Source organism: Lithobates pipiens, unplaced genomic scaffold, assembly GCF_037356315.1.
Source record: "Lithobates pipiens isolate NorthernLeopardFrog02 unplaced genomic scaffold, aLitPip1_a1.2 Scaffold_13, whole genome shotgun sequence".
Lineage (NCBI taxonomy): Eukaryota > Metazoa > Chordata > Amphibia > Anura > Ranidae > Lithobates > Lithobates pipiens.
Genome location: NW_027507718.1, coordinates 408412622 through 408434908, shown reverse-complemented (window position 1 = coordinate 408434908; position 22287 = coordinate 408412622). Strand labels below are relative to the sequence as shown.

The 22287-nt window shown below is 43.0% G+C and overlaps 1 protein-coding gene across 3 annotated transcripts in view; it reads left to right on the top strand.

Annotated features, from left to right (window-relative positions):
- Positions 1–22287, top strand: part of FIP1L1 (factor interacting with PAPOLA and CPSF1) — a 131952-nt gene that overhangs the window by 73437 nt on the left and 36228 nt on the right. For all 3 annotated transcript variants that reach the window (XM_077477492.1, XM_077477491.1, XM_077477490.1), the window contains one exon: positions 4021–4076. In XM_077477492.1, coding sequence (XP_077333618.1) covers positions 4021–4076 — 56 coding nt within the window. The remainder of the gene's footprint in view (positions 1–4020; positions 4077–22287) is intronic.

Sequence of the window (22287 nt, the reverse complement as noted above, 5' to 3'; positions counted from 1 at the left end):
ACAGGCGACTGACATCCTTCTTATCAACTAATGACGCCATTGATCATTAGGATGCTGGCAGAGACCTGGGACTGTGTAACTAAAAGGCAGGTTTCATTCATACACCGTCTTGTATACATTTGTTAGGCATTTTGCCAAGGCACCCCTAAAGAAACCTTAAGGCACCCTGGTTGAAAAAGGCTGTATTAAAGGATATTTAAAGTGAAACTTTAGTCTGAAAATTAAGTCCTGCTGAACCTCATCAGGCTGGCCCCTTTTTGCTAGTATAGCTATAAGCATTATACAGAAGTATGTAAAATCCAGTAATAAACTGTCTTGCCCTGCACCTGCTCAGTTGCTGTCTATTCTTCAGCACATATCTGTTACATCAGAGGATCTCATTTTATCTGTGCCCAGCCTCCATTTCTCCCCCCCCCCCCCCCCCCACCATTTCTCCCAGGATTGGCTGCTCCACACCTCGGCATGATTGAGTCTGCTGAAGTTATGTGGTGACTTTAGTGGGTTTTGACTGGATGTTGGTGATCATGGGGCATAAGCCACAAGACCAGCAGAAGTTCAGTGTAAGAAATATCAATGCCTGGCCAAGGGGAGTGCAGAGGTGGGCGGGTAGTCTACTGACATCATGACTCTACCCACTGAGCGCTGAACAACAGACCTGCCCACAGAATCCAGAGTATTGCAGGGCTCCAAACAGCTAAATGGGAAGTATTTGACAGGTAAGGATACATGCAGGAGGCATGTATATCCTCATAGATCAGCACTATGGAAGTAATTTAGAAATGATGAGAGTGGGTTTACATCCACTTTAATGCTTCTTTGGGCTTCAGCAAAATGGCAGCATCCAGTAAGAAGAAACTGGAGCAATGCCGGAGGCAAGTATAGCTAAACGATGGTGTACTGTTGTGTGTATCTAGTAGGGGCATTGTCTCCAAAAATGTTTCCATATGGTGATTCTTGCTTGGCCATTCGGTTTACTGCAGTAGATCCCCTTAAAGCACAGTCCATGTAATTACTAATTCAAAAAATTATATAATTTTTATAGCTCACAGCATTCTTAAATGGCAGAATTTTTTTTTTTTTTTTTTTTTTTTAGCAGTGCTCCATATTCTAGCTTTCATTGTTTAACTTGGACTACAAAAATGACAGCTGTAGTGTGTGTGTGTGTGTGTGTGTGTTCCCCCCCCCCCCCCCCCCCCATATAAACCATTTTGTACATGTAAGTAGCTTTACATTAATGAAGTAAGACTTGCATATGTACCTTTAAAGAATGGAGTGAGCGCACAGTGGACGTGTTTTCTTTCAAAACGTAACATATACTTGCCTACATTTCCAGAATCGCAATAGAAAAATGTGACAGTTGGATTCATTCTGTCAATGGAAAGGGAAGCCTGGTGATGGTTAATGTTTTCCTGCCAATGTAGAAACAAAACAGATGTTAACAGGTATTGGTGGAAGAAATTGGAATAGGCACCAATATTCTGATTTAGATCAGCTGCTGAAAGCTCAAAGTAAAGTGAGTGCAGCTTACACTTTCCATGTTCTCTGGAACAGGATACAGACTCCCATGATAGGTCAGTCCTGGTGAGAGCAAAAAGTGATGCCAGAAAACATTGAAAAGTAGAATTTTTAAAATTTTCATTGCTGTTTAATACTGACATCAGTGCCAGTCTTCAGAGTGTTTGCTGACGGTATTTTACTGTATCCTCTTTTCAGCTTTGTTACATACATGAGACACCTGGTTTCTAGATTATGTAGATTCATTCAATTTCCCACTGCAGCTTTTGTGCTATGAACTGTACAATATAGAAAAGTTTTTTTTTTTTTTCCCCGCCATAATGGAATATAGAAAATATTTACCTGTAGTAATTGGTAGAATCTCTTTGCCTGAACTGCATTTGTTTCCAGTGTGTTTATTGTGTTAAACTTATTTTATTGTTTTGCTTTGTGATAGAAAACAATGATCCTGTTCCTTTAAAGCCGGGTATACAGCATAGTGCTTGTGAAGTGTTTTGTCCCTCTCTATGCTGTAAAGTACTTGGTTGTTCCTGGTTGTTCCTGTGTCTCACTTAGTGTACTGACTACAGTATTCAAGGCTGCTTATCCATGATACTGTGGTCAGTTTACGTGCCCCTGTTGGCCCGTAGTCTCTCCATCCCGTCCCGCAGCTATTGCACTGTGGCTGTAAAATCACAAATCCTGGAATCCCCTCTGGTACAAGCTATACTGTGTGGTGAGTGCATCGAAAAATCTTATTTTAGAGTGCCGCTGTGTGCTCACTTGTCCTCCCTCCACTCTCCTCCCGGATGATGTCAGAGGGGAATCTCAGCCCCTCCCACTGTAATCCTCAGATCAGGAAAGGAGACGGATGGGAGGTCACGTGACCACACAGTGGCATTGTAAAATGGGGTATTTTGCTGCATAATGTTTAAAAAAAAGCACAGTATATTTTTCCATAACAGGGGATTTGTGACTAGTGAAATTACAACTGCTTTGCTCTAGGCATGGTAAATGTTTATTTCTTTGTACATTACAAGACCAAGAGAAATTAATATTCATGGCTATTTGGGTTATGCTGCCACCTTCAGGTGAATGAACATTGGCCAAAAAAGAATCCCCACCAGGCATAACTTTTTTTTTCAGCTCTGTTTTGTGCTGATTTTTAAAGGTGTAATGGACATGCTTCCGTGGGTCTCTTGGAGAATCCCTTTTTTTGGGGTCTGTTCCCGTTACTTTTGGCCTGTTCCCAACACCCCTAATAGGGCAGGGGTGGGCTTTATCCGGATCAGTCGCTACAGCCAAGATTAATTGTAAATTTAACAAATTATGGTAAGAGCAGATCCCACGAGCCACACGTCAAAACAAGACCTGCCCACTAGAGCTTACTCATGGTGATCTTAAAGAGTAAGTGCCAGTGGGTGCAGTGAAACACATTGGGGGCATGACCCGATAGGGGCCCAGGCTGAGACTGCCACTTGTCTACACACAGCAGGTCTTGTTCTGATGTGCGACTCCTGTGATCTTCTGCTCTTATCTGTCACTGTTTGGAGTGTGGGTGGTCTCCTTCCTTGCCAGCGCTCACAGCAGCAGGTACAGAACTACACTTTCTAGCAGCCTGAGCAGCTCATATACATACCAAAATTAATTGTATCCAGACCCCATACTCAAGGCCAGAGACAGCCTGTAATGTCTGCTGGTCAGCATTGAATTCAGAGGGCAGTGATCTCTGGTGTATAGTGTACCTGGTAACCTCACTGGCAGGGTGCTCTACAGGTCCAAGGCAATTGTACCCTTGGATGGAAGTCAAGCCCCTGAAGGCCTCATACGCCTGCCTTAAAGCGGAGTTCCACCCAAAAGTGTAACTTCGCTTATCAGATTCCTTACCTCTTCGGTGCCACATTAGGCACCTTTTGAAGGGGAGGTGCCACATTAGGCTCCTCCTCTTCTTCCTCTTCCCCCTTCCTTCCTTCCTTCCTTCCTTCCTTCCTTCCTTCCTTCCTTCCTTCCTTCCTCCCCCCTTCCTCCCCCCTTCCTCCTTCCTTCCTTCCTTCCTCCTTCTCCTTCCTCCTTTTTCTTCCCCCCCCCTCCTTCCTCCCCCCTTCCTCCTTTTTCTTCCCCCCCCTCCTTCCCCCCCTCCTTCCTCCCCCCCTTCCTCCTTCCTCCCTCCTTCCCCTGCTGGGCTGGTACACATTTGCACCACTCCAAATAACATCCATGATCCAGTGCTGCTACAGAAACTACACCTAATCCTGAGGCTCAAACACTCTAAGAGTGTGGGTGGGCACTGTCAGGAAAGTTGAAGTACTTTGCCACCTTGTGGGGGCACATTAAGAATAGGCCATTGGGTGCCTAAATCTAGGAAGGTAAGTTGGAAGCTTTTCAATAAAGCCATTTTCTTTGCTTTTATTAAAACACACTGTAGCACTCTACTGTGAGCTTTTTGCTGGATTTTAACACATTGCTGTATGACAGACATAAGACGTAGCTGTATTGATCAGTCACTTTTTTTTTTTTTTCTTTTAGTGGTCATTCGTCTGGGTATGATGGACGGTCAACGCCTGCTTTCCCGTATGGTAGTGGTAAGCAAGCATTTGCATTAATAACTTGAGGATAGATAAAATCTTCATGTATTGATGGTGTCTGTTTTATTGGTGTGATCTGTCTCTCTTGTTGCTTTATTTTTTGGTGGTACTTGTCTTAATGAATCTTCTTACTCGCCCTTCTCCTTCCCATGTGACAGTGCTGGTACTTGGCTTCTCAGCCACAAGCGCTGTCATATCGAGGCATGGAGAGAGTCCTTGGCGCTCTGTAAGTTTGACTAGGTTCTATTTGGCACTTACACAGGGCTTATTTTCTTCGCTTTTGGTGAAACAATAAATGTAAGGTAAGGATAGGATGCTCCTGGGGCTGGCTTTGAAGGAGGATGGGCTGATGAGTCTCAATGAGCCCAATGTGCTGCTAAACTGCCTGGTAGGCTGTATGGGGGGGGGGGTGTAGCTGTGTAAATCTTAGAACTGGATAGACCTAAATTAAAACGGCCCTGTTATGTCTTTCGTCTGTGTATTTAGCGGTTTCCTTGTAGTTCAGCTTTAAAGTAGAACTATTTTTTTTTTGTATAGGGTAAAGGAGGGTTCTAACCCCTGCCAGTTTTGTTTTTGCCATCTGTGGCTTATTGTGGAGATTTCCCTTTGCTTCCTGTCCCATAGCCAAACGGGAAGTGGTAATCCCAGCAAATTAAGGGGATCCCTTTGGCACCCCTAGGTCACTATTACCACTTGCCTACTGGGCACTTAAACACCCCTCCTGCCCAGACCAATTTTCAGCTTTCGTTGCTCTCACACTTTGAATGACAATTAGTCATGCAACACTGTACCCAAATGAATTTTTTGTCCTTTTTTCCCACAAATAGAGCTTTCTTTTGGTGGTATTTGATCACCTCTGGGTTTTTTATTTTTTGCCCTATAAATGGGGAAAAAAGTGTGTTTTTATTTTTATTTTTTTTCAAAAATTTTTGGATTTTTCTTTGTTTCTGTGATAAAATTATGCAAATTATTAATTTCTCTTCATACATTTTGGCCACAATTTATACTGCTACATATCTTTAGTAAAAATAACCCAAATTAGTGGATGTTTTTTGGTCTTTTTGAAAGTTAGGGAGTCTACAAGCTGTGGTGCGAATCGCCCAAAATTTGATCACATCTGATGTACTGGTGGCCTATCTCATTTCTTGTGACCCGAACATGCCAAGAAAGTACAAATACCCCCAAATGACCCTTTTTTTGAAGGTAGACATTCCAAGGTATTAAGAGGCATGGTGAGGTTTTTGATGTTGTCATTTTTTTCCCACAATTCTTTGCAAAATTACGATTTTTTTTTCCCCCCCACAAAATTGTCATTGTAATTATTTCTCTCACATGGCATGTGTATACCACAAATGACACGCCAAAATAAATTCTGCTACTCCTGAGTATTACGATGCCACATGTGTGGGACTTTTTCACAGCCTGGCCACTTAGAGAGGCCCAACATGCAGGGAGCACTGTCATGTGTTCAAGGAGCGTAAATTACACATCTAAATTGTTGAGTATCTATTACACTTTTGAAGGCCCTGGAGCACCAGGACAATGACATGTGGCACTGATGATACATGGCACTGATGACACGTGACACTGATGACAGATGGCACTAATACGGGGCACTGATGCCACGTGACATTGATAACAGATGGCCCGTGACACTGACAGGTGGCACTGATGACAGATGCCATAATACGTGGCACTGATGACAGATGTCACTAGTACGTGGCACTGATGACGCGTGACCCTGATATGGCACTGATGGCGCGTGGCCCTGATATGGCACTGATGGCGCGTGGCCCTGATATGGCACTGATGGCGCGTGGCCCTGATATGGCACTGATGACGCGTGGCCCTGATGGCGCGTGGCCCTGTTATGTCCCTGATGGCGCGTGGCCCTGTTATGTCCCTGATGGCGCGTGGCCCTGTTATGTCCCTGATGGCGCGTGGCCCTGTTATGTCCCTGATGGCGCGTGGCCCTGTTATGTCCCTGATGGCGCGTGGCCCTGTTATGGCACTGACGCGTGGCCCTGTTATGGCACTGATGACGTGTGGCCCTTATACGTGGCACTGGGGACAAATGACCCTGGGGACAGGTGGCACTAACAGGTGTCACTGGGGGCAGATGGCAGTTTATTTTTATTTTATTTTTTGTAACTTACGGCCGCGGCAGCCATTCATCTCTCCCTCCTCACACGCTGTCTGTGTGAGGAGGGAGAGCAGCGCTGATAGATGATCTAATATGTTTACATATGAGATCATCTCTCATTGGACATGCCAATCGCGCTGTAAACGGCCGCTGTGATTGGCCGTTTACAGTGATCTGTGTTTGGCTGGGTCCAAGGGACATGGCCAGCACAGAACTTCCCCGATAAGCGCTCTGAGTGCGCATTGTGGAAGTAAATAGGAGGACGTTCAGGGACGCCTTCCCGGCAGGTAGCATCCGCGCTGTAGCCGTCTTTCGCCTATAGCACAGGCAGGAAGTTGTTAACTAGTGTCCCCATTGGAAGTTTTACCCTCTTATTTTTCTGGGGACAACCCAAATTTGGGATTTTTTTACTTTCAATGTTAACAGTAAGCAGGACAAATGGCGGGTAAATCTCCTTAACGGGGCCACAGACCGCAATAAAAACTGACACTGTCCAACACTAAAAAAAAAAGTTTTATCTTTTAGTTATACTGTAAGGTTAATTTGATTAGGTGTGTTCAAATTGCAGTGTTTACCAAAGAAGTGCTGAATAAATAAGTGTTGTCTTTAACCACTTGCCGACCAGCCACCGTTGTTATATGGCATCAGGTCGGCTCTCCTGCGCAAATCGCTGTAGCTGTACGGCAGCTCGCGCATGAGCGATAGCGGCACGCGGTAGCGTGCTCTTGGGTCAGACGGACTCCTATGTCCGCCGGCGATCGCCTAGTACAGAGGTAGAATGGGGAAAAGGACTAAAAAAGGCGGATCCCCTTTCTGACGGGAGACGTGACAGATCTACTGTTCCCAGTTATCGGCAACAGCGTTCTCTGTGGCGTTCCAGTAAGCCCACCCCCCCTACAGTAAGAACACACACAGGGAACACAATCCCTTGATTGTCCCTAGTGTTAACCCCTTCCCTGTCAGTGTCCTTTTTACATGGATCAGTGCATTTTTATAGCACTGATCAATGTAATATCGCTCGTCCCCAAAAAGTGTCATTTGGAGTCAGGTTTGTCTGCTGCATTCCTGCTAAAAATCGCAGATCACCGCCATTACTAGTGAAAAACTATTTAAAAAAAGTCCCAAATCTATCCCCCAGTTTGTAGACGCAATATTTTCAAAATATTCACTCTTGCTTTTATAGCGCCAAAAATAAAAATTGCAGAGGTGATCAAGTACCACCAAAAGAATGCTCTATTTGTGGGGGGAAAAAAAAGGACATCAACTTTTGTTTTGGGTACAACGTCGCATGAACGTAAAAATTGTCAGTTAAAGTGACACAGTGCTGTATTGCAAAAAATGGCCTGGTCATTAAGAGCGCAAATCCTTCTGGGGCTGAAGTGTTTAAAAATAAGTAGTTTAGTCAAATTGGCTAGTTTGTGACGATTCAGATCTGTTCCATTTGACTTAAACAGCTCATGTCCTTTTTACATGTGACCCTTTATCTGTTCTTTTTTTTTCATTATGCGTTGATTTTTGAAATGTGTGCAGTATATTTTCCACTGTATTTTTTACGTGTTTTATTGTGCAGCTGAATATACATTCTGTCAGATTAATAAGGCAATTATACATGATTATTCTTTAAAATGTCATTACAACTTTGCATAAGCCTAATGGTGACCATATGCTCAGGAAATGGTTGCTTTCTTCTTCACGGGAAAACTGTATTCTTTAGAAAGTCTAATTTTTATGATTTGGCGTAGAGGAACAGCTGAGTCACTTTGTACCAAAAAGGTGTATGACTGGTCATCTTATATAAATGTGTGTAATTTAAAAAAAATATATAAAAATCTAGACACAAGCTAAAAATGAAACATTCCTCTATTTCCAATATTTAGAACAGCTTTCAATAGTACGCACGAAATGTGCCGAGAAACATCCAACTTGTTGAGCAATGTTATTAGATTGCCACCAGCTGCCTCCGCTTTGTTTTTTCCAAGAGCTCTGAAAGCGCTTTATCTGGCCTCTTTCTTGAGTGCTCTGGGAGTCATTGGTTTAAGGGAGAATATCGGGCTAAGAACTCTGATGCCGTCTACATTGTCCTTGCTGAAGGGAAGAGGAGTAGAAATGCTGAGCATTAGCAGCTTCCAGCACATGGCTTGTATATGGTGTATTTCCCATCACTTGATCACAATATAAATTGCACAACTGCTACCCAACAACGTAAAATGGTGCTTTCATAGCTATACTTTGACTTAAATTACTTGAACTCTTGGATTGCAAAAAAAAACTACCTCCCCCCAAGGGAAAAATGCTTGTTAACTCTAGGGAATGAGGAATAAGATACTTACCTTTTTCTCGCTCTGACAGGCTCCCTCCACCTGTGTGACAATCCCCTCTGTGCGAAGAGAACTCCGGCCAGTGGTCACACTGTGATGTCCTCATGTACAATGCAGGACCACTATAAATCTTTCACAACAAAAAAAATTGAGCTTCTGTGGTGGACTATTCTGAATCCTAATAGCAAAATTAATAAAGCGCTAAAATAAAATGTGAAAATACTTTGAAAATCGCATATAAAATCTAATTTGTGATTTATTTATTTTTACAGTATTTGCACATAGCAAGCACTTTATTAATTTTGATATAAAGAAGCAGCAGGTTTTTTTTTTTGTGAAAGATTTTTACAAAGGTGTGTGTGTGTGTGTGTGTGTGTGTGTGTGTGTGTGTGTGTGTGTGTGTGTGTGTGTGTGTGTGTGTGTGTGTGTATATTTAAAGGGGTTGTAGTCGGAAGGTTTTTTTTTTAATCTTAATGCTTTCTATGCATTAAAGCGGAGCCTCCACCCAAAAGTGGAACTCTGGCTTTAAGCACTCCTCACCCCCTTACCTGGTTTTGACAGGTACTTCCTGTCCCACTTCCTCCTTCCTTCGCTTAGCTGTCTAGGCGGCGACTCCTCTCCCCCTAGGCGGCCCCTCCCTCTCTTCAATCTTCTGGGACATGTCACAGGTCCTAAAAGATTGCCTGGCCACTAGAAGAAAATGATAAAAAAATCTAAGTACCTTTTTCTTAATATACAGCTGTCACATGACCCATCTCTTTCCCAGCCTGTTTGCAGAGAAACATAAGCAGGAAGAGCTTCTAGTCCTCAGCTGCTGATGACATGTTAAAAAAAAAAAAAAAAAAAATACAGAGTAAAATAATAAATATCAATAAACTGTTTTAAATTGTCATACAAATATTTAATTGAAATCAAATCTTTATTCTTTTTTTGGCAATGCCATGGTATCATGTCCCTCCAGCCAAGACAGGGGTGAAGCCTTCATTAATCTACATGTAATATCCCACCCCCATTGTGTTTAGCTGGTTAGTGGGCACTGTGTATATGCCCACATGTGTGACTCATACATGAGTTGCTCAGATGTGTTGAGAAGGAAAAGGTCAGCATAGAAACTCACTGAAAACTGAACACAGATGTCACCACAGCTAGAAAAATCCATAGCTCAGTTGGGTAATTGGACAGAAGGGGGAGATGGAGAACAGCAGGAACAACCAGTTTTTTTTTCCAGAATACAGAAAACAAATCTTAGTGACGCAGTATGAACATCATGTAATACACAATTTATTGATAGTTTATAATGATGTGGATTTTTTGACACTTTATTGGTTATTGTGCTTTAGATATTTATTTATTTTTCTTCTTTTTTTTTGTCTTTGTGGACTGATGGGTTTTTGTTTCCCTGTAATCAGGTTTAAAATCTGTGTTGAAATTACATTATTAAAACTTTTGCTGTAGGTTCCGAGTGGCATACCACAGAGGCAAAAAAAGTAATCCCAATGTAGTACAGCAAATTATTGTGCCTTACATGTAAAATAATTACCTGGGTTTCTGAAGTAAAAACTGCAAACTTGAAACCATTAGGATGAAAGCCGACTCCTAGATGGAAACAAATCTATTAGATTGCATATTAAATGTAAATCCCCACAAGACACTGATCTTGTTGACATCATGGCAAGTCAAGGAAATTATTGGGCCTGCAAATCCAGCTGCTTCGTGCTATTTCTGGCTCTTTTCCCTGTGTGGGGAATTTGTCTATTGGCAGATGTACACTATAAGATATTAAACTCCGCTTTAACCCTTAGCAGTCCGGTCGATTAGATATATTTTAACATCAATACTTGGGAAACTTTTGAGATGCACATCTCTCATAATGTCATACACTAGATAGGTTGTATGCAAAACCTATAATCAAGACACACTACTCCAATTTAACCACTTCAATACTGGGCACTTAAACCCCCTCCTGCCCAGACCAATTTTGAGCTTTCAGCTCTGTCGCACTTTGAATGACAATTGCGCGGTCATGCTACACTGTACCCAAATTAAATTTCTATCATTTTCTCCCACAAATAGAGCTTTCTTTTGGTGGTATTTGACCACCCCTGCGGTTTTTATTTTTTGCTAAACAAATAAAAAAATACAGAAAATTTTGAGAGAAAAAAGTTTTTTTTGTTTGTTTCAAAACTTCGTAAATAAGTAAGTTTTCTCCTTCACTGATGGGCACTGATGGGTTTACACTGATGGGCAATGATAAGGTGGCACCAATGAAGTGGCACTGATGAGGTGGCATTGATGGACACTGATATGTGGCAGTGATAGGCGGCACTGATGGGCGACACGGATGGGCACTGATAGCTGGCACGGATTGGCATGGGTAGGCGGCACAGGTGGGCATGGGTAGGTGGCACAGATGGGCATGGGTAGGCGGTACAGGTGGGCATAGGTAAGCGGCACAGGTGGGCATGGGTAGGCGGCACTGATAGGTGGCATGGATGGGCACTAATAGGCGGCACAGATGGGAACTGATAGGTGGCATTGTATTATAATATACTGTATTAATGGATGCCAATCAGTGCCAAACAATGCATGCCACTGTGATCAGCCGTGATTGGACACGGCTGATCACGTGGTAAAGAGTCTCCGTCGGAGACTCTTTACAGAGATCGTAGTTGCTGGGTGTCAGACTGACACCCCGTAACAACGATCGCCGCGATGCGCGCCCCCGGGGGCGCGCAGCGGCTCATAATCCTGATCACGTCATATGACGTCCGGTCAGGATTATGAAACCACTTTGCCACCATCATTTTGTTATAGGGCGGGCGGCAAGTGGTTAAAAAAATGATTAAATGTGTACATATATGTATGAGCTTAAACACTAGCTGCCTGGACCAATTCTGAAATTTTCTCATAAATGTAAAAGTTAGCATTTTGTTTGCTTAAAAATATATGTTTTGGGGTGAAAAGTAATTTAATAGCAGATGCCCTGGAGAATAAAATGGTGTGTTTTTATTATTATTTTTTATTATTTTATAATCGTACAATATTTGCGCAGCGGTTTATCAAATGCTAATTTTTCTATAAAAAAAAAAAAAATGCACTTTAATGAATTTTAGTGCACACAAATAAAATTCCTATCTTTTGGCAAAATAAAAAAGATGTGACAAGTAAATATATACCCAACGTGTCACTCTTTAAAATTACGCACACCCATGGAATGGCGATAAATGATGGAACATCCCAAGTTTAGGAGGGAATTTTAAGTAAAACAACTTTTAGGGGGAAGTTTAAGGAAAAAACATACATTTAAATGTCCATCTGCAGCCTTGTCAGTGTCATTTGCAGCCTTGTCATTTAAAAAGTGGCGCCGCCGAGATACAGAGCCAGATGTCCTGTGTATCTTGGCGGCTCTCTGCAGCTTTCGACGGTTCACACGGGACTGCGAGAGCGGCCAAAAGCCAGCGAGAATGTCCAAAAGCTGCAGAGAGGCTCACAATTGTGGGGGATCGGCGCATACCACGCACCCACGATTTCACCCTGATTTTAAGGGGGAAAAAGTGCGTGTTATGCGCCAATAAATACGGTACTTTACATGTGTAGTGCAATTACTGTTTGCATATGCATGCGAGACCTGCATATGTGTTCGCATTTGCATGTAAGCAAGGAGCTCTTTACTTTAAAAAGTCAATTGCCAGATCTAAAGAATGACATCTGGATGATGACTATAGCTGCAGCCATATATCGAATATCGGCATCAATTCCCGTGGATCTACATATGTGTACGTTGGTCAGGAAGTGGTTAACTGTAGGGGAGACATGTTGCAATTGACCTTAAAGTGTGAGGGTGGCTGTTAACAAAAAACAGCTCTAAGTGCCGGTTCACACTAGCGCAATGCCAGACATCGCATGTAATTCGCAGCGCACTGCTGTTCACATTACATGCGATGTCTGTGCGGGTGTGATGTCAGCCATACAGATAGTATGGCTGATATCACACCGCATTGGGTCCAAACACGCACAGAACCCTTTTTTCTATTCGTACCAGAATCGGATCGCATGTGTGTTCACACATATGCGATCCCATTCATGTCCGAACTGTCAGTCCGCAGTGCGATATGCGAGCTGAAATGGGGGTGTCATTAACATATAATGACACTCCCCAGCAGTTCGCATATGGCAGTGTGAACTGCCGTGCGTGTCGAGTGCAATGCGGGAACCCGCAGTTGATTCGCAGGGTTCTCGCATCGCACTAGTGTGAACCGGCACTAATTGTGACTTTCTATACATAGATTCTTAAAAGCTACTATTTATTGCGTTTTTTTTTTTTTTTTCACTTTGCATGATCTATTAAAGGTTGGTATTCCAAATGTGTGGCTTCTTTAACCGGTAGACCAGCGCACCAGGGAGACCAGCGCACGCCGATGTACGTCGGCAGAATGGCACGGGCAGGCACATTGGCGTACAGGTACGTCCAATCTTCAATGCCGCCCTGCCATTGCTAGCGCGCTGGTCGGGACCCCCGTGAGTCCGGTCGCCGCGGGCATACCCGCGATCGTCTCACGGGACGGCTGAATGGAGAAATGCCGTTGTAAATAGCATTTCTCAATTCTGCCTAGCAACTAGTGACGCTGATCTCTGCTCCATGTGATTGGAGCAGAGATCAGTGTTCACTAAATGAAAGCCCAGCCCCCTCCACAGTTAGTAACACACCCCTAGGAACACTTAACCCCTACACTGCCACCCACTGGTTAACCCCTTCACTGCCAGTGTCATTTACACAGAAATCACTGCATTTATATAGCAGTGATTGCTGTATAAATGACTGGTCCCAAAAATGTCCGATGTGTCCGACATAATGTTGCAGTCACAATAAAAATCGCTAATCGCCGCCATTACCAGTAAAAATAAAAAATTATTAATATGTATCGGCCTAAACTGAGGGGAAAAAAATAGTTTTTTATATATTTTTGGGGGATATTTATTATAACAAAAAGTAAAAAATGTGTTTTTTTTCAAAATTGTCGCTCCTATTTTTGTTTATAGCGCAAAAAATAAAAACCGCAGGGGTTATCAAATACCACCAAAATAAAGCTCTATTTGTGGGAAAAAAAGGATGTCAATTTTGTTTGGGAGCCACGTCACACGACCGCGCAATTGTCAGTTAAAGCGACGCAGTGCCGAATCGCAAAAAGTGGTCTGGTCTTTGACCAGCAAAATGGTCCGGTCTGTAAGTGGTTAATAGGGATCTCCTCCTGTATTCATGCAGCTGCCGCATGAATATAGTGGCAGTGCTGTACATCTGCATCAGGATGCAGTCACTGTTCAGCCCATAATTGTGAACTCGGCACAGTTGAAATCGGGAATAAAAGTTCAAATGGTCTATGGTCACTTTAAAGTGGGTTGTAAACCTCGGACATATGAACAAAGCATACCGCTCTATAGTGTGTCTACGTGCCAAGAAAACAAAGGTGACAGGAGGGACCTGCAGCAGATTGACAGCCTTAGCTCTATTCCTGTATGAGGGGGGGGGGGGGGGGGGGCATGAGTCCCTTCCAATACACACTACAGAGCTCAGTGGAGAGAGGTGAAATTTCATCCCCCCCCCCTTTTTTTTTTTTAAGCTCAGACAAGCTTTATAGTTCAGCCCTTTCAACTGATGTAGAGAAGAGAAGGCTGAATATAGACAGGTACAACTTATGTAGGAGGATTTGTTTCATCTCTGGGTATCACTTTAGGCCAGTCACTTCACTGGGTATACAGTGCCTTGAAAAAAGTGTTCATACCCGTTAAAATTTTCCACGTTTTGTCCTGTTGCAACCAAAAACCTACATTTATTTTATTGGGGTTTTATGTTCTAGACCAACACAAAGTGGCATGTAATTGTGAAGTGAAAGGAAAATTATTAATGGTTTTCAATTTTTTTTGCAAATATCTGAAATTTGTGGCGTGCATTTGTATTCAGCCCCCTTACTCTGATACCCATAACTAAAATCTAGTGGAACCAATTGCCTTCAGAAGTCACCTAATTAGTAAATTGTCTACCTGTGTGTTTAATTTAATCTCAGTATAAATACAGCTGTTATGTGAATCCCTCAGGTTTGTTGGAGAACCTTAGTAAATAAACAGCATCGTTAAGTCTAAGCCTTTGTACACACGGTCGAAGATTCCAACAACCAAATCCGTTGGAGTAATTCCGATGGATTAATTCCGGAAGAGGTCCGAAAGTGATTTTTCATACACACGGTCGGACTAAGTTGTCGGAAAATCCGATTGTACATAACGTGATGACGTTATTTCGTTACGACGGGACTACGTTTAGGCTAGTAGCCAATAGCTTTGGTCTAGGAATTTGATCTGAGCATGCGTGGCACTTTGTCCATCGGAGTAGGCTACACATATTCGGAGTATGTCTGATAGGAGCATTTTGTCGGAAAATTTTAGTGGCAAGTTGGAAAACTTGGTACGTCGGAAATTCCAATGGAAACAGTCCGATGCAGACCACACACAGTCGGAATATCTGACAAAACGGTCCGATAGGACACATTCTGTCTGAATCTCCGACCGTGTGTACAAGAGCTAAGGAACACACCAGACAGGTCAGGGATAAAGTTGTGGAGAAGTTTAAAGCTGGGTTGGGTTATTACCGTATATACTCGAGTATAGGCCGACCCGAATATAAGCCGAGGCCCCCAATTTACCCCCAAAAAAACTGGCAAACTTATTGACTCGTGTATAAGCCGAGGGTGAGACATGCCTGTCCATCCCTGTGTGTGTGTCCGTCCATCCCTGTGTGTCCGTCCATCCCTGTGTGTCCGTCCATCCATCCCTGTGTGTGTGTGTGTCCATCCATCCATCCATCCCTGTGTGTGTGTGTCTCCATCCATCCATCCCTGTGTGTGTGTGTCTCCATCCATCCATCCCTGTGTGTGTGTGTGTCTCCATCCATCCATCCATCCCTGTGTGTGTGTGTATCCATCCATCCCTGTGTGTGTGTGTGTGTGTGTGTGTGTGTGTCCAGCCTACCTGTGTCCCGAGCCTTTGTCCCGAGCCTCCGTCCCGTGCCTTGCCTCCTTGCCTCCGTCCCGTGCCGTGCCTTGCCTCCGTCCCGTGTCGTGCCTTGCCTTGCCTCCGTCCCGTCCCGTCCCGTGCCGTGCCTTGCCTCCGTCCCGTGCCCTCTTCGTCGGCGGCCATTGTAAAATTCAAAAGCCGCGCCTCCGCCTTCGCCTGTGATAGGCGGAACACTGAATTTCCCAGCAGCCTGTGTTCCGCCTATCACGGACATCGTATCATCCTCGTCCGTAGTACGAGGATGATACGATGTCCGTGATAGGCGGAACACAGGCTGCTGGGAAATTCAGTGTTCCGCCTATCACAGGCGAAGGCGGAGCCGGAGGCGCGGCTTTTGAATTATAGAATGGCCGCTGTCTGTCTGCTCGACACGCTGATCGAGCGGGCAGACAGCGATGACTCGAGTATAAGCCGAGGGGGGCACTTTCAGCCTCAAAAAAGAGGCTGAAAATCTCGGCTTATACTCGAGTATATACGGTAAATAAAAAAATAAAAAATCCCAAGCTTTAAACATCTCACAGAGCACTGTTCAATTCATCAACTGTAAATTGTGTGGCACAACTGTAAACCTACAAAGCATGACATTAATCAGAGAAGCAGCCAAGAGGCCCATGGTAACTGGAGGAGCTGCAGAGTTTCACAGCCCAGTTGGGGATAATCTGTCCACAGGACAACTATTAGTTGTGTACTCCACAAATCTGGTCTTTATGGAAGATTGGCAAAAAGACAGCCATAAGAAGTCTGAAGCCATGTGGGTGACAACTCAAACATGTGTAAGGAGATCTGGTCAGGTGAGACCAAAATTTGACTTTTTCTACCTAAAAGCAAAACGTTATGTGTGGCGTAAAATTAACACTGCACAACACCCTGAACACACCATCCCCACTGTGAAACATGGTGGGGGATGCTTTACTTCAGCAGGGACAGGGAAGCTGGTCATTTAATGGATGGAGCCAAATACAGGGTACTCTTAGAAGAAAACCTGTTAAGAGTCTGTAAAAGACTTGACTGTGATGGAGGTTCACCTTCCAGCAGGACAACGACCCTAAACTTCCAGCCAGAGTTACAATGGAATGGTTTAAATTGAAGCATATTCATGTGTTTGGCCCAAAGTCCAGACCTAAATCCAATATAGAATCTGTGGCAAGATTTGAAAATTGCTGTACAGACGCTCTCCATCAAATCTGACAGAGCTTGAGCTATTTTTCAAAGAATGGGCACAAATTTAATTCTCTAGATGTGCAAAGCTGGTAAGAGATATACCCAAAAAGATTTTCAGCTGTAATTGCAGTAAAAAGTGGTTCTACAAAGTATTGGGTGGGGGGGGGGGGGGGGGTTATACAAGTGCACACCACACTTTTCAGATATTATTAAAAAAAAAATGAAAATCAAATCAGTTATGTGCCACTTTGTGTTGGTCTATCACATAAATCCCAATAAAATAAATTTTTGATTGTAACATGCCAAAATGTAGAAAATTTCAAGGGGTATGAATCATTTTTAAGGCACTGTATGTAAGGGTTTACAGCCACTTTAACCACTTCCCGACCAGCGCACGACGATGTACGTCGACAGAATGGCACGGGCAGGCATATTGGCGTACATGTACGTCCAATATTCGTTGCCGCCGTGCCATCGGGAGCGCGGCGCGCTCCCGCGCTGGTCGGGACCCCCGTGAGTCCGGTCGCGGGACCCGCGGACTCGATCGCCGCGGGCATCCCCGCGATCGTCTCACGGAGCGACCGAATGGAGGAAATGCTGTATAAACAACATTTTTCCATTCTGCCTAGCAACTAGTGACGCTGATCTCTGCTCCATGTGATTGGAGCAGAGATCAGTGTACACTAAATGAAAGCCCATCCCCCCCACAGTTAGTAACACACCCCTAGGAACACTTAACCCCTACACTGCCACCCACTGGTTAACCCTTTCACTGCCAGTGTCATTTACACAGGAATCACTGCATTTATATAGCAGTGATTACTGTAGAAATGACAATGGTCCCAAAAATGTGTCAAAAATGTCCGATGGGTCCCCCACAATGTCGCAGTCACAATAAAAATCGCAGATCGCCGCCATTAGCACTAGTAAAAAAAAAAATAATAAAAAATTTATAAAAATGCTATAAAACTATCCCTATTTTGTAAACGCTATAACTTTTGCGCAAACCAATCAATAATCGCTTATTGCGATTTTTTTTACCAAAAATATGTAGAAGAATACGTATCGGCCTAAACTGAGGGGAAAAAAATGTTTTTTTTTTATATATTTTTGGGGGATATTTATTATTACAAAAAGTAAAAAATAATGCGTTTTTTCAAAATTATCGCTCTATTTTTGTTTATAGCGCAAAAAAAACCGCAGGGGTGATCAAATACCACCAAAAGAAAGCTCTATTTGTGGGAAAAAAAGGACGTTAATTTTGTTTGGGAGCCACGTCGCACGACCGCGCAATTGTCAGTTAAAGCGACGCAGTGCCGAATCGCAAAAAGTGGTCTGGTCTTTGACCAGCAAATTGGTCCGGTCTGAAAGTGGTTAAGTCTATAAGCCTGTTTTAATAGAAACCCTTAAAATTTTCACGTCTTGGGGAAGCCCTGCTAAGTTAATACATCTCTAGTTCAAGGAACATTTGCGTGGTCAATTGGTTGTTAATATAATAAGATTGTAGCGTACCTAGCATATGACACCCAGAACACCCACTCTAAGAAAAAATGTTTCAGTAACCGTCATGAAATGGAAAAAAATAATTGCCAGAAAAGGAAGGCCCAACAGTGAAAATTGTAGTACCCCTTAAATTAATGGTCAATGAAAAAGTGCCCACTTATATTGATACTCTGTTCAGTGTTCCCATAACATTGGTGGCCAATCTTACATTGTTGATCAGTGGGAAAATGGTCCTCCTTACAGGCAGCTAAAAAAATAGACTTCAGTGATTACTGGGAGTTAGAAACTCTTTGTTGCTCAAGGAATCCCTAGTGACCTCTTGAGGAACTACATGGTACCACAGAACACTGGCTCAAAGCTGTAGTTTATATCTAAGGATGAGCTCAGGCTTGTTTGCAAACAGCACGTGCAGAGCCCATCAGGAAGTTGACACTACAGAGCACTAATCACAAGCAGTGAGACATTATCCCAATGCGCAGCTGCAGAGATCTGGAAATGTTTCTCAGCTTTTGATTAGCGCTCCCCAGTGCCGACTTCCTGGTGGGCTCTGCACGTGCTGTTTTGCAAACATGTCTGAGCTCATCCTTATTTATAGCTTCATTGGGTTGCCGTTTTTATTGTGGAATATAGTAGGCTGCAACTGTTGGAAGGTGCTGCCCAGAGTAACCAATCTGATGTGTGATTTTATGCCCCCTTCTGCACTGGACTATAATGGTCACTTTTTTAGTCGCTTATTGACACATTTCTTTAAACTGTTAAATTGGCATTTATCCAATATATATCTCTCCATCTCCATCTCGCACTTTTTTTTCTCCTTAAAATCGGGGGGAAATCGCGGGTGATTATAAGCCGTTCCCCCGGCGTTGTGAGCCTCTGGCTTTTGGCCAAGAGCTGCCGAGCGCCGCCGATATACACAGGACATCCGGCTCTGTATATCGGTGGTGCCATTTTTAAAAGGAAAAGCTACAAAAAAAAAAAACTGACAAGGTTGCAAATGACACTGACAAGGGTGCAAAGATGAACAAGGGTGCAATGATTGACAAGGCTGCATTGATGGGCATTTAAATGTAAGGTGTTTTTTTTTCGCTAAAAATTCCCTCCTAAACTTGGGGTGCGTGTTATACGCCGATAAATACAGTAGTATAATTTTTCTTTTCTTTTTTTTTTCTTTTAGAACTAGATGAATTTAGCAATCCAGTTTTGAATCAACACGACAGTGGAGCTAATTGTGGATAGTTTGGCCATTGTGCAATGCGATTAAAGTATAAGACATAGTTGCATTCTTTCATGACACAAAACCTTCTGTATTCTAAAACATCTCCTTTTAGTAGTTTTACATTTAATGGCACTTCTGGACTTTTTCCCAGTCTCCGCTTGGCATTGGGCCTCTAACTGATATTGGCACAATGAATCAAAGCAGAAATGAAGTACACAGGCTTATGATTGTTATGCAGAATGTGTGTGTATCATGCTGAATAGGTGATATAGAGAGAGATATCTATGTATGTATGTGTATATATATATATATATATATATATATATATATATATATATATATATATATATATATATATATATATATATATATATATATATATATATGTGTATATATATATATATATATATGTGTGTGTGTGTGTGTGTGTGTGTGTGTGTGTGTGTGTGTGTATGTGTATATATATATATACATACATACATACATACATACATACATACATACATACATACATACATACATACATACATTATAATTAATGGAGGGGTAGACAACCATAGGGAGATGCAGGGCTCATTCAAACCAGAACGCAGTGCCAGAAAGTCAAGTTCCATGTGTTTCCTGCACCATGTTCAAAACAAACTGCCTTTGTGATCAGCTGTGGGTGATAATATATTGTTAACCCCAAACAGGTCGCAAATGCAGTGTGTTTGTGGACACATGAAATAAGTATTACAAGAGAGTGCAGGGTTTAGGAGTGCATTATGCTCAGAATGCAGGGTTCAGGAATACGTTGCGATCAGAATGCAGGGATCAGGCATGCATTGTGCTCAGAATGCAGGGATAGGGAGTGCGCTGCGCTCAGAATGCGCGGGGGGGGGACGCAGTAGAAGACACTATGGGGGGTGGCCCACTGCCCCCTTTACATCACCTTCTCCCCACATGTTAAGTAGTGTCCTTCTCTCTTCCACTTTCCCCTATGAAAGTGACCTCTGGACCACCTCCCCCCTATAGCAGTGCTCCATAGCATCATTCCATTGCAGGAGAGCAGGCGGAAGCACAGTTCTGGACAGGGGACGGGAGCTGGCAGAGTGACTTTTCTTATTAACAAGCTGGTGATTGGTTGCTTATAACGCGGCAGAGGAGGCTGGTGGCGGAGAGAGAACCAATGTGGTACCTACAAGTAGAAGGCACGGGTCAGCGGTGCAGACCTCATCGCGGTCTACCTGTCTACGATTGAAGGGTTGCCAACCCCCGCTGTAATGTCTTTCTACAGTATACAGTTGAGTGTAATTTATTAATTTTTTTTCTTTTTAAGTACTTGTCCAAGGAACTAAATCGGGATCCCAATCTACTTGTCCCTCTACTGAAGACATTTTTTTTTTTTTAACCACTTCCCACCCGGCCACTGCATATGTACGGCCAGGTGGGCGCTCTCTCCTGAGTGGACGTTCAAGAATGTCCCTCAGAAGGGGGGGGATCGCGCGTGTCCGTGCAGCGGTGCGATCCCAATGCGCTCATGTCACCCTGACACGGCGCATCTTAGATCGGCAGGAGGGCTCTGTGATTGGCCCTCCTGATCACATGACCGCCGTGTCCAATCACGGCCTTCATGTGATGTAAACAAACAGCCAGTTGCTAGGTGATCGGCTCTCCTCACACGGAAGTTGTCGGCGAGGAGAGGAGAGTGCATCTCTGCACTCGCCTGGTGATCAGTGAGTGTGAGCTGTTTTTTACAGCTTTTTAATCACTGATCACTAATCTAGGGTCCCCACAATGTAAAATACACAGTGAACACAAGTAAACACACAGGTCCCCACATAGTAATGATCCCCAAAACACATATCCCCCACATATATAATAGTGAAATCGCATATCCCAATGATCATTTGCACACATATGTCCGTTATCACCTGCGCACATCTGTACATGACCCTTTGCATACATATGTCCATGATCACACAAACCAATTATTATATACTTAACAGGATTTTTTTTTACCAAAAACATGTAGCAGAATACATTTTGGCTTAAATATGACAAAATTAGATTTTATTGGATTTCTTTTAAAATAGAATAATTTTTTTTTTCCAAACTTCAGCTCTTTTTTCGCTTATATTGCAAAAAAGAGTCGTGAATAAATACCACCAAAAGAAAGCTCTATTTGTGCTAACAACATTATAAAAATGTAATTTGGGTACAGCGTAGCATGACCGCGCAATTCTTTGCTGAAAATGCGAGAGCGCTGAAAGCTGAAAATTGGTCTGGGAAGGAAGGTTGCGAAAGTGCCCAGTATTGATGTGGTTAAGGTGAAATGCTTATGGCAACTTAAACTTTTGATGATTTTAACAATGCGCTGTCTTCTACTCACCTCTCTGCCTATCTACAGCATCGTACCTGGGGACTAGCAGGGAGGGGAGAGACCTTGTTAGGAAAGGCGAGTGTCGGGCTCTCAATGCTCAGCAGAAGCGCATCTGCTGAGCAAGTAAATGAGCCGCTGGCCCCATAAAAAAAAGAAAAGTGAAAAAATTTGTTGCGCTAAAAAGCAAAATCAATCTATATAAAACAAAAATAGCTGCTAACACAAATATTGCTGGAAACAATATATAAAGATATATGGACAATGATATAGCGCTCTATTCAAAACAAACAAAATATATAAAAAAAAAGTTCATAAACAAGAATATAGTGAATGGCTTCAAAATACGATATCCTCAGATATGGTGATCACATCCAAAGGCAGAAGAAGGAATAATCATAATCCATTTCATACGCAGAGGAGGAGGGGAACCGTCACCAACA